Here is a 13,617-nt window from a genome sequence, read left to right as displayed (position 1 = left end):
AGACACTCTTGTTACTCCATGGCTTTAAAGGGCCCACCCCCACGCTTGGTTCATCCTTCTCACCTCCATGTATTATATAACACTGGTGTAATTGACTAGATGCGTTATTATTGACAGTAGCTGAAGTTAGATCAAGTAGTGTTTTTTGTGACTACGACAGAATGTTCTTTCAAGAATTCAAAGAGGAAAATGTTCCAATTCGTCATCTGACTAGAGAAATAATGATAATTATTCTTTTAACTTCCATCAGGATTTATATCTTGCTATATGTGTTCTGCATGCCAAATAAGGCTGATTTATGCTCCAGTCTGTGTCTCTATCCACTGTTCTGCTGGTAGACTGAAGATACATGATTTTTGTTTAAAAGTATCATTACTTTTTGAAAACTCGCGTTTAATGGGATCGGGGCCGTTTCCCAACAAAGGACGATTGGCTTATATCATGCTTCATTGTGAAAAATCCATGACAAACAGATTTATTGCTCATTGTTGTGTAATATTGAGCTAAGTCAGCAGGAAAGATGGTTATTTAGGAAAGTAGCTTCTGAAATATTTAAACAGCTGTTATTAAAGTTTTTCTATAAGGTCATTGAGATCACATTTAAAACCCTCTGAACTAAATCATTTTCCAAACGGCCTGGTTGATCCATCACCACTAGTACTGGATGTGAATGAGGGGGATAGCTACACTTGGCCCATAAAGAACTGTACAGAGAAATTAATGTCAGTGTTTTAAGATTGGGATCAAACTTTTGATAGTCAGGGTGAAACAGCACTGCCCTGGAGGCGGGATAATTATCTGATAGTCACCTCTTCTCACTCATCTTCAGCAGCGGGAAGGAACTTGACTCTGTAATGTTTAGCAGGGCTCTATAAGAATCCATTCTATTTTGAAAAGCTATGTAGCTTTATTTAGACTAGCCTTTTTTTGTGTGCCTCGAGGCATTTACTTGTCACCCATCATTAGCTGTGTCTAAAGAGCTGCCTTCTGTGAATATGCACTGCGTCAGCGGCATTCAGACAAAAGTGGAGAAAGGTTCGACTTGCGTTGCTTTGACATGTTCAAAGTGAACTGCTCCACTGCACAGTGGAATTGAAGGTGCAGGGAGGGGAGTTAGTGTGGGGGGAGGAAAAGGGAATAGGAAAAAAAAGTTCCTCTTTATATGGGGTTTCTCCAAAGGAATCTGCTGTGAAAGAATCTGTCCCTCTCGTTCCCTGCCTGGAATTGTGCAGCTAGGCTTTTTGTGTGTGTAATTATTGGTTTAGTAAAAAAATTGTTCTTTTCAGAGAATTCAGATTGCTTTAATTAGCGCAATATGTCAAGCAAACCCTGGGTTATCTAAAAGCCACCATGACAAGTCAATCATGCTATGCCTTAGTGATCTATTTTTATTTTTAATTTGATGTCTTTCTCTCTAATTTTCTCTCTTTTCTTCTTCCTTTAAAAAGAATGGGTTGAATCCCAGGTTGGGCTTATACAAGCTCTGTCACTTAAGTTAATATCTATGCTTAGGGCTTGACCCTACTTAGATATGGAGCCACTCCTGGGTGGTTCTGGGTGACCTCACTGCCTGTTAAAGTCAGAAGTGGAGTGTGCTTAGCACCTTGCCAAAGCATGCCCTTGCTGACAGAAATGGAACAACAATGGCCCACTGAGCTGCAGGATATGATGACTGAGTAGGGTAAAGTTGCTGAAACAAGTTCCCTTGCAGATAGTCCTTCCTCCAGAAGCATTTGTTTTACAGACTGATTCCTCTGCCTGGGGCATGCATTCTTGATACTATTCAGATACAGATACTATTCCCAGCTGGGGACACAAAGAAGTGAACTGTGGTCATTGAAAACAGCTTTTTCTGTGGCATGACCTTGCATGTTGAACTCTTGCAATCGCTGGTTTGGTGCTAATTCTCTCTCTAGGTGTATTTAGTATATTTTTGCAGCTATAGATTTCAGGCATCTACAGAAACTGAATTTCAACTTCATCTGACAAATACCACGAAATTAAAAATTAGTCTGTTCATTATCAGTCAGGATTGATGGGATGTAAAAAACTAAATAAAAAACCGGACACAAATAATCCATGGAAATTGAACAATATGTGCCCTTCGTGTCAGGATTGCTTCTGTGGCTCTTAAAACATGTACATTATACAATTGAGATTAAAATTCATTCTCAAGATTGTCATCTAATCTGGCTGGATTTTTTCCTCCTTCTGAGCTCTGTAGCACTGCACTTTTACCTAGTAATTTACATGTATTTTATTCAAATGGAGTTTGATGTCTGTTATGATGAAATTGTCAATGTTCTAATGATTAAATTGATTTTTCCCCCTTTCCAGAAACAGTATAGCTGCTTCAGCAGTATGTGCCTTCAACCTCAGTGCCATTACTCAGGCATTTAATGGCCCTTTCCGATACCAGGAGAATCCAAGATCAGCATGGCTGCCAACAATAAACCCCATCCCTAATTTTCAGGTATTACTGCAGCACTTCAATTTACTCCAGACCCTTTTAATTTCTCTTTGATGGAACTGTTGTACTGAGTTGATTTTTATGGAATTCAGGATACTAGGCAGAAGCATGGTGCTGTACAAATCGCTGAACTATATTTCTCCACACTGGGAGGTGTAATGGAAAATTAGGGTTTGGGGTGGGTTCTTTTTAGTGCTCTAGATTTACCAAAATACTTCAAGATAAAGACTGAAGTGGGTAGAGGGGAAAAGCATGGTCAATTTTTGGAAGAATTCGGGAATCACTGTATGTATTCAAATGAAGTAGAAGGAAGAGAAAAAAATATATAGGTCTAGCCTCTCATCCGGTAAAAGTAAATCTTTTTCATACAGCATATTCTTAGTCTGTGGAACTCCCTGCCACATGATCTGGGTATATCTTGCCAAATCAATTACCTGACATTGTAGGGGTCTTGGGGATTGGTGCTCCTTTGTCCCTCCTATTCTCTGCCCGGGGAGTCTCTTGTGAGCTGTAATACTTTGGTCTAATTCTTGTTGTTGGCCATGATATGGGGGTGTCTGGGTGGTGGTTGGTGGCCTGTGATTTACAGGAGGACAGACTGGATGATCTGGTGGCCCCTTCTGGCCTCAAACGTTATGACTATGACTCTATGATATTACTGAGATTATGAGTTTAGCAGGATTCAAGAGAAGACTAAACATTTCTATGGAGACTAAGAATAGCCAGAGTTGTTATAGTAAAGATTTATAAAATGAACAAGAGTTGTGGAAGGGATATAAACCTTCATGCTGAAAGGCAGAAAATAGCCTCTAATTAAAAGGGTGAGGATGAAAATTTCTTGGGGGACATATTATCCCATAACTTCCCACTGTGGGGTTTCTTGCACTGTCCCTTGAAGCAGCTAGCATTGGCCTCTGTTGGAGACCATATTGGGCTAGAGGGACTGCAGAATGGGAATTCCTATGCTCCTAGGTTTATATTTCTGCTATGCTCATCACTGTGGTATGTGTGTGGCTAGAATGAAACTCTTAAAATGAGCCATGCAGACTTCCCAGCCACGATTTGCAGATTCAGTGGCTGGAAGCTGAAGCTAGACAAATTCAGACTAGAACTAAGGCACATGACCATTGGAACACCTTACCCAGGGATGTGGTAGATTGTCTGTCACTTGAAATCTTAAATCACCTCCTAAATCTTTCAATCAAGATTGGGGAGTGGGGGGTGTCTTTCTAACAGATAGTGCTAGCTCTTCAGGTATTTATGGGTTTATGCAGGAATTACTGGGTGACATTCTATGGTGTGAATTATTCAGGAGGTCAGACTAGATCATAATAGTTCCTTTGGGCCTTAAAATCTAAGCATCTGTGAATTGTGAACTGGCCGGGATCCTGAGTTACAGCTAATTGTCAAAAAAGGAACAAATTGCAACCATCCAGCTTTGCAGTCAGCTCTGCACAAAACCTCAGCAAGTGAAGATGACTGCTTCAGAGCATCCGTGAGCAGCCTCTGCTAGCTGGGCTGCCATGAAGCCTGCATCGAAATATAGAACTTAGTCCTCCCCCACTGGTGGAAATCCCAGGGGGAGTGTCAGTGTGTCAGGAATCTTCCCTCACACCCTCAGGGTGAATCTCTCTGTGGCACAGTGGCGCCTTATGCCAAATTGGGTGCCCATTTCCCCTTAGAAATGCAGAGGTGCAGTTGATGCAGATTACAGATTCCAACATGCCATTGCTCCATACTGATTGGCTACGTTTTGGCCACACTGATCTAGGTGCATTCAAAACAAAATCTAAGGCCTAACTGGAGGCCCGGTCATGCTGAATGCCCTCAATTCCTATTGGGTTTGAAAAGTATTAGGGTTCTCTGAGAGTCGAGGGTGTTCAGCACCTCTCTGGACTGTGTCCTGGGTGAACAGGGAAATGGAAAAAATGAGTCTGGAAAAGAGATTTATTTACTGTGGAAAATATCAGATATAATGGTGGAGTGAAGAGATTACAGGACCAATATGAGAGTGTTAAAAGATTAAAAAAAAGAAATAAAGAAAGGAAGGAAGGAAGGTCCATGGCAGATGAAAGGAAGATTGCAAAAAGAGATTTGGATATATTTCAAGTATGTAAGGAACAAGAGGTCAGTGAAGGGCCTTTATGAGATGACAAAGGTAATTTAGTGACAGAAAAGGCAGATATTGCAAAAATAATTAAATTAATTCCTTGACTCAGTGTTCACAAGGGAAGATGAGGGAAGGATGCCAGAAAAAAAAAAATGCCTTCCCAGAGAGGAAGGAGAAATACTGAAGGATATAGAGGATCAAGACAGCATAGATAATCAGGAAATTAGAACAAAACAAAATAAAACAATAACAGGAGGATGCTGTGTCAGCATGCGGGCTGCCAATAGAGCCAAAGGGTTACCTTCTGCTTCATGAGCATAGGAAATAAAACTAACAATGACATTCCAACCATCAGGATTCCTCCTTCATTGATGACCTGTGAAGGAAAAGGGTCTAGTGGGTAAAAATGAGACTATCTGAAGCATGAACGTTCAGGGCTAGAGAGAGAATGAGAAGGAGGTGGCAAAAGAGAGATTTCCAAACTTCTTTAAGAACCAGGGATTAGGCACTGATGAAATAGAAAGAACTTCTCTATTAGCAAATGCATTCTGTAAGGATTGAGTCAGAAAACCACTAACCTTGGCATGAGTATTTAGAAAGAGGCTGAAGATACTAACCAAAGGGCTAGATCTTCAGCTGGAATACATCAGCACCAGCCCTATTGACTGCCCTAGATTTCCTCCAGTTCCTCCCGGTTGCAGATTTTAGTTAGTTGCAGATTTTCGGCAGGGATTCACAAAAGGAAAGTTGTGCCTAGAACATTGTGAAGAACTTGTTCGTTGTTGCAGTAAACAGTCAAAAATGGGACCCTAATTGAGAAAACATAATTTGTCTGTTCCTTGATCTGTCAAGATCAGTAAATCAGTGGGGCAACATAGTCCAGTGGACTGAGTTTAGGACTGAGCACTCATCCCAATTCTGCCGTTGACTTCTGTGCCCTGGGGCACAGGACATTTAACAGACTCCTCGAATTTCATATGGGTTAATGAAAGCCTCCTTGCCCACCTCACAGCGCAAATCCTGTTCCCAGTGACGTCAGTAACAAACATCTCGTTGACTTCTGTGGGAGTATGATTTTTCACGGTGTTTTGACAATATTAAGTGCTAAGTATTAAAGTATGATATAAAGTGAATTCCAGGGCAACTCAGGCCTCAGAATGAGGTAACCAGGGTAGCAGATCTGATGCTGCTGTTGAACTTAAGCAAGGAGGCCAATGCCTTAACCAAAAGGTCCATTTTGATGGACCTGGAAGGTGAGGTGAAGTCTGAGGATGGTCAGACACAGGCTAACCAGCCATCTATGTGAAGCTGTAGGAGTTGGAGGGAACTTGCAGGCCAACTCCCTTGCAAGGATTATTCAAAGTCAGGGGAGCCAGTGGGGGAATGCATGTGGAAGAGGCCAGGTGGTGAACTTGGTGTTTTCATACAAAAAGAGTAATTTTTTGGGGCATTCATCTCAGGTTTACAGGACTTTAGGGTGAGACTTCAGGCAGACCTGGGAAAACCTCAGAAAGGGTTTGGGTAGAAGTTCAGGGTTTTCTTATCTCCTCTGAATTTCTTTATCCATCCTTAACTTTTTTTCTCCTAATTTAGTTCTGAACTTCTGTAGTTTATCTGTAGACGCGCTCACTCTGTGGTGTCGCAAAGGAATAAAATACCGTCTCACTGGCCAATGGACCAATATGGAGACATGACTTTATGGGGTGGAAGAGTGACCAAAGCTCCCGGTAACACTGGCTGCTAGCACAAGGGGCCAAATCCTGAAGGCTTTCCTCAGGCACAATTCTCAGTGAAGTCAACAAGTGTTTTCCCTGAAGAAGGACTTCAGGGTTGTTTTGGGTGAAGTGCAAATACAGCTGCTGAAGTTCTGTCGTCCCTGTTTAGTGTGGGATGCTGAATGACAACAGCCCTAACGAGAACCTGACCGAAAGGATCCTGCAGGATGCCCAGCGCTTGTTCCTGATGAATGACGTGGTTCAGCCAGTCTCCGTGGATCCCTACGTCACTCAGGACAACATTCGATTTTCCAAACTGGTGGTTGACATTGTTCAAGGAAAGGATACTCTCTACCACGTGATGTATATTGGCACAGGTAAGAGCATTCGAGTTTAAGGAGGATAAGTCCCCCTCATTCAGAGACATAGCAGTATGGGAGCCTGATCCTGAGGTCGTTACTGTTTGTACTGAGTTCTTACTTTAGGCAAAACTCCATGGAAGCTAGTTTTTCTGAATAGGGAAGAGATAAAAACAGAATAGAGACCTTGAGGCATGACCTTGAGAGAATAGGCCTTAAATCTGCAATGCGTAAAGAAGCAAAAGATGTTTTTCCTTTTAACATGTATCAACTAATCAGACTAAGGCACAATGGTGGAGAAGGGCAAAGGGTTTGCCCTAGGTAACTACATTGCTGTGTGTGATCTTGTGCAACCTAACTTAACCTCTCCGTGCTACAGTTTACCTATCTGCAATGATACTTGTGCACTTCTACACGCCTATGAGATCGAGATGGGTAAGCATTATTATCATCACATTGCAGATGGGGAAACGGAGGCAGACAATTTCCTAAGGTCACACGAAGAGTCAGTGGCAGCACTGAGATTATAATGCAGATCTTTTGACTCCCACTGCCATGCTCTGACAATTAGGGCATGCTGGAAAGCACAAGAACCGTGGATGAAAGGCGATGAAGAAAGGCAAAGCATTATAAATGGTTGCCTTAACCTATATTCACACTTGAGATCAAAGTTAAATTAAATATTTTGATTAATCAGAGCATATGGCCAGCCTCATGAGTGTAATGTTTTCTCTTTTATTGTGAGAGTGTTGACTTTATAATAAGATATATTGCCCCTGTAAGTGTTAGATTAAACTAACATTGCAATATGGAGTCATCCTCTCACTCTGAAGTTACCATCTTCCAGGATTGTGTCATAATTTATGTAACTTTTACCACCACTTACTTCGAAAGTGATTAGCTTTGATATATTCTAGTAACAGTCCCCCTGATTTAAGCCTGCATGGAAGTGATTGTGATGAGCAAACCATACTTAAAATGAAATATGGCATGGTGTTGCCATTTTTACATCTTTATTCCTTAAGTGAGGTGTCCCAGTTACTATGCCAGAAGAAACAGAAGTGGAAGACTGAGATTTTAATTCCATTTGCTTTTTGCCTTCCGTTATCTGTGAAGAAGTCAGTGTTTTATCATCTATTATTTTATACACATCAGTTTCTCTGGACACTGGTAGTGGTCACTGGAGACTGGAATCTGTTGAAATTGAAACCTTTCAAAGGATGAGAATCACAATTAGAGAAAGCCTTGAGCATATTGGATCCTGGAGATTAGGGGTGGACTTGAACCCAAATCGGAATTGACCCCAAACTTCATGATGGTATAGATCCAGATCTGTATTTTGAGGCCCTATTAATTGATATAGAAACTTCCTGTATGTAACAGAACTTTGTTGCTAGGAGTAATTTAACTATGGTACTGACACACACAAAAAATGCTGTTTGACCAGGAAAGCTTATTCCCTTGAATAGATCAAACTTCAAAGATAACAGGCATTGACTCATCTAATTTTTGTTCTAAATGCATGTATTATTTATGAAAAAAATGCTAGTTTGACAGCCCCAAAGATGAACTTCTCCCATAGATCCATCAATCCACCAATTGATAGATCGACAGTGTAGTGTAAGCTTCCATAGAAACACTGCTCATTGTCATTGTATCCCATATTCCTACTGTAAGGACCACTTTTAGCAGGGAAAGGATAATTTAGACTTCAAACCCATTCAGTCCTTACTATGACATCAGAGATTTCCAACACTGGCGCACCATTTGTTGCAGTTGAGATGGCATTATTCTGGGTCCATCTGTTCCACAGCTACAAACCAGTAAGGACACCTGAATACACAAAAGGGAATTGCACCCACATAGCTGAGGCAGTTTCTACCCTGGATAACAAAAATGTTTAAAAAGTAGTAGAAGAGGAAACAAGCCTTAAAGTGTTTATGTAAATAGGATGTCATTAATCTTTAGTCTTCGTGCTAGGTACAAAATTGAATCAATATCTCTAAGATTTACTTGCGTCTTGCTTCTTGTTCCATTAGAGTATGGCACCATTTTGAAGGCACTTTCTACCACTAATAGGAGCCTGAGGAGTTGTTATTTAGAGGAAATGCAGATTCTTCCCGACGGTCAACAGGAACCAATCAAGAGCCTCCAAATCCTGCATAGTGACAGGTCACTATTTGTGGGTTTAAATAATGGAGTGCTAAAAATTCCTCTGGAGAGGTGTTCAGTGTACAGAACAGAAGGGTAAGCAAATTTTACTGCTCTGATATATTCCACTCCAGCTTCAAAGGAAAGCACCAGGGAAACATATTCTAGTCTGATTCATTTCAGAATGCCTTTTTTCATCACTGGGAGAGAGAGACAAGATATTTGTGTGTGTGTGTGTGTGTGTGTGTATATGTCTTGATTGATAGTGCTCATGCCAGGAGCAATGGGAATGAAGGGTATTGTTTTTGGTAAATATTAATTCGTCCTCATTAGAAATTAATCACATGTTTACTGAGGAGTAACTTCCGATATTTACTTTTTTACTTGACTTTTCAGTGTTGGTTTTATCATCGCCACGTGTTTCGCTTGTAGTTCTCACTGGCTGAAAGGCTGCAGTATTCTGAATTCTTGGTCCTCTGGCCCATTGTGGCTTATAAATGATTGCTTCCCAACCATTTAACAATGAAGGGGTGCATTGGGTGGCTATTTTTCATTGCTTTTAGAAGCCAGTAGCTCATTGGAACAGCATGTGACAGAGTTGGCACCTGGAAAAGTGCTGTTTGGCTTGAACATTTTAAAAGAAAATAAAAAAAACATTTTCAATATTGACCTCTGATTGCAGAGGTGTAATCCACCCAGTGTTGAATACAGAAGGGTTTGGATAGCTACATGGCCTGCCCCTAGTTTCAGCAGGCAAAGCAGTGTGATACTAGCTGACTGAGACAGGTGCTCATGTAATCTGTGTTTTCCATCTTCAGTCCTAGAGTTTGAAGTGGGTCCAGCTGTGGGTAATTGCTTATTTGCACCCCTAAAGACACTCTTCCCCCTTTATTGCAGCCTTTGCGTTGCTGATCCTTGTCTGAAATGGATATCTTCAGTGCATGCCAAAAGGAGGCAGTTCATTAGCATGCTCTACCTCTTTCTTGGCCTAGCACATGGTGAATTTCATGATTGCTTAGTTTCTAACCAGGTTAAAATTATTAACTAGCTTGTTCTAAAGTTGAGTCTGTCTAAATGTAAAAACAACGGCTCTTTCTATTTTTGCTGAGCCTCATAAGTATACTTATCCCTTTTAGGAAAAAAAAACCTCCACTTCAGTCATTACTTCAAGTTTGGCTCAGGAATGGTGAATGTATTAAGGTTTAGGAGTTTGATACAGAAGGGTTTAATACGAGAAAGGAACCATAGTTGGAAAACATCATCCAATCCTCCCCTCTGAATGGCAGACGTTTAAAGGGCCAGAACACAAGAGCCTTTCTCTTAAGATTGTATAGGAGAATACAGCTTGAAAGGAATATACATATAAAATGGATTAAGGGAAACCTAATTCTTCCCTCTCTTTCTGTTTGTTCATGAAAGATATACCCAAATTAAACTTGCTAATAATTTATTGAATGTTAAAGTTCCCAGTCTGAGGATATAAAAGTACTTTCCACTGTGGGGTCCAGCTTTTGTAAAGTTGTAAAGTCAAATGGGCAACAATTTCAAGGCTCCCTAAGGTATCTGGACACTCCATTCCCGTTGCCGTTGCTTTTAACAATTTGTATTGTAAATTAAAGGCGGTTTGGCCAAGGTTTTCCGCGTTGCTTGAGGGATTTGGATGCTAACCATTAAAGAAGAACTTATATGCCACTCCACTGAACAGAGAGAACGAGCCAATCCTGTGAGCATTCATGGATGAGACTTGCTCAGTAACAGACTGAACTGGGTGACTGAGACCGTCATCGTATAACTCCCCTAAAAATCATTACTTTCTTCCTGGAAGTCATGACCATGACAAACATGCACAGTCTTCATTACGATGCTGATTTAGTGCTAAGGGTTTTCCTAGTGAGACAGCCTTGTGACATACACATCTGGGGCCAGTTTCATTCCAGGTGCAACACCATTATATTTAGAATGTAGTTTCAATAGGCTGGCTCATCTATTCCTGTGGAAAAACCCATAAGATTGGGTTTGGGAGAGGAAGTGTCTGCTAGGGTCCCCTGTGGGGGATCATGGGTCTCAACCCAGGTCCCTGGGCAGTCCTCTGACTGCAGCCACCACCTGACTGGTACCAGCAAAGAGTGTGGGCTGGTGGACCCTAGCTCACCATAGGCACCGCTCACAAAGCTCCCAATTGGAGAAACTGTCTGGTCTCTCCAATTGGCTCAGACTCATTGTTTGAACCAGAAGTCGTCTAAACAACTAGGTGAATTCCTGGCTGGTAGCTACATCAGATCTGCCTTCTTGCCTGACTCTTAAGTCCTGCCTTGTTCCTGATTCCTGCCTTCCTGTCCTATTCCTGGTTCCTACGCCTTGCCTTGTTCCAGATCCCTGCTTCTGTGCCCTACCTCTGGCTCCTGGCTCGAGCTCTGAGCCTCGGCCCGATTCCTGACTCTGCTCTGACCCTCGGCTTGACTCCCAACTCTGGTTCCATTGCTAACCTTCGGTTCCTGACTCCTGCTCTGACCACTAGGCCTGACCACCTGTGTTCAGTCTATGACCATCTCCTCATGGAGATTCCATCAGGAGAATCAGGGTTTGCTTCTGCATATGGAACAGACTGTGGAACCCACCCAGAAACCCCGAGGATCCTGTGGGATCTATAGGAAGCAAGTCTCTTAGCACAGAGGCCCCTTGCATCCTTCCATAGCATCTCAGTGCTTCAGTGGAGCTGCACTGGATCCATGCTACCAGGTACTTCCCTGGCCATGGGTATCCCCCTTCAAGGGATTGCTGGATTGGCGAGGGGGCTACAGAAAAGATGACAAAGCCCCAGGACTTTCTGCAGGGCCAGAGGAGTGGTGCTGTGTGTTCCAAGTCCCAGCCTGCCCACCCCGTACCTGGCTCAGAATCCCAGACACCCAGAGAACCCGCTTCATGGACTGGGGGGAAAGGGTGACGGTGTCACAAGCGCAGCTGAGTCCTTTTTGCCTCATGAGAGTCCCCTCCACACATGGATCTGGGAGGCACAACTCCTCCCCTGGTCATCCATCTTTACTCCAGCTTAGTGGTATACAATAGTTTAGAACACACAGACTCTCGCACATCATAGTCGTCATTTGACTTCATGGTACAATGTTAAGGTCTATCTCAGATGACTGGAAGCTGCCTGACATCAGATGAGGGTTTTAAATTTTCTCCAGATCATACTTCTTTCAATGAAATAAAGTATCAACCCAGCTCTTGAGGGGCTGGTGACTCAAAATCCTGCCTCCTACAGTCAGTTTTATCATAGTTTTAGATACTGTAAAATTAGTAGGGCTAAATAGAAGTACCGGAGATAGGATAAACTGAAACGTACTGTAAATATGCTGGGTGCCAAACAGCGAACACATTTGTACAACGTGGTAAGCCAGAATTTGTTCAGAGAGAGTTGGTCAATGAATGTGATTTTGCAGGTAATGCCGTGGTGGGTCCTGAGTTCAAAAGAAGATGGGGAAAAACTCTGGGAGGTTATCATGAGATGTGGAGCAATAGAGGGATGGTACATTGCAAAAAACCAAATGGAAACTTGCAAATGTGCACATCCCTTAAGAAAGCTAAGAGGAGCTGGGGTTGTATGTATTTAGATGGTGTTTTTTTTCCCCCTAATAAAAACTGTTTTGTAGGAGATTTCTCAATTTCAGATTCCTGAAACTTTTCCCCTTTAATATCCTGGATGTGTAGATCACATGTTTACCAACCTCCTTTGTATTTATTTCAGTGCTGAGTTGTTTCAAGAGGGGGTGTTTTAATTTCATCGGGTGCTTTCCACCTGGCACTTCTCCTGGGCTGTGATTTATTGCTTATTGTTGTGTCTATGTTTAATACATGCCAATAAATAACCTCAGGAGCAAGTCACGATTCCTACCCCTCGCCTACTTGCTTGCCAGTGCTATGACTTCTTGACTGGCTTCTCAGAAAAGCTCTGGTTTCAGCAGTTTTCATAATCTAATCGTTTTGATGGGGGCTTGGGAAGCTTTCAGATGATGAAAATTTTGTGCCTCCCAGGCAGGAATACTACAGTGCTGTTTGTTTCCCTTGGCTCTGTCCCTCTTTATCAGGAAACTTGTGACTGTTTTGCACCCCGGGGGGGCTAATTAGGAATTATGATTGCCAAGTAGTTTTTGGAATCCTATCCGTCTGGGCCCCAAGAAAGGGAAATCAGATGTGGAGACAAAACTGATCTAGCATCGATTAGCTTTGGCATTCCATACAGCTCTGCTGCTGCAAGGCAGGGGGACCCATACCCAAGGCTCAGAAAGAGGGGAAGAGGAAGAAAGGGGGTGAAAAAAGCACGTCTGGCCTCTCCTTTACTGTTTGTTTATTGCCACAGCATCAATTGAACCTGCTAAATGGTCACTGATAGTATTGCACAGTGTCTTGATGTGTCTCGCTGACCCAAGGTATTTCTGGGTGTCTAAATGGTGCTTTGTACATGTCTACTGACCTGTCACAATTGGCCTTTTCAATACAGCCAGGCTCACCAGCCGAGCGACAGGAAGACGGCTGTAGTGTCAGTTGCCCAAATTGATGGCTGGACTTGGCTGCCGGGACCTTGCCTTGTGCATTTGTGTGTTTTCCTATTGTGTTAACGCTGTGGTTCCTCACTTCCACTGGAGAGTATTAGGAGGGTGTCCAATGCATGCAAAACCTGCAAACCCTTTTAAACATGTCATGTTTCTATACTTCTTTGCTGCATAGTAGTTTGGCTGGGTTTGCTGCTCAGGGTTTTACTTGTTTAGAAACCTTTTTAATCTCCTTACAATACGAGAAGTAGGTAAAGTT

At 42.3% G+C, this 13,617-nt stretch overlaps 1 protein-coding gene across 2 annotated transcripts in view; it reads left to right on the top strand.

Moving 5' to 3' along the window:
- The window catches only part of SEMA5B (semaphorin 5B), a 336,474-nt gene that overhangs the window by 265,523 nt on the left and 57,334 nt on the right, over nt 1–13,617 (top strand). For both annotated transcript variants that reach the window (XM_024205720.3, XM_024205721.3), the window contains exons 10-12: nt 2,338–2,473; nt 6,465–6,672; nt 8,694–8,901. In XM_024205720.3, coding sequence (XP_024061488.2) covers nt 2,338–2,473; nt 6,465–6,672; nt 8,694–8,901 — 552 coding nt within the window. The remainder of the gene's footprint in view (nt 1–2,337; nt 2,474–6,464; nt 6,673–8,693; nt 8,902–13,617) is intronic.

The sequence above is a fragment of the Terrapene carolina genome, unplaced genomic scaffold (assembly GCF_002925995.2).
Source record: "Terrapene carolina triunguis isolate 2854851 unplaced genomic scaffold, T_m_triunguis-2.0 Scaffold62, whole genome shotgun sequence".
NCBI classification, from domain to species: Eukaryota; Metazoa; Chordata; order Testudines; family Emydidae; genus Terrapene; species Terrapene triunguis.
This window is presented reverse-complemented; position numbering and strand designations above follow the sequence as displayed.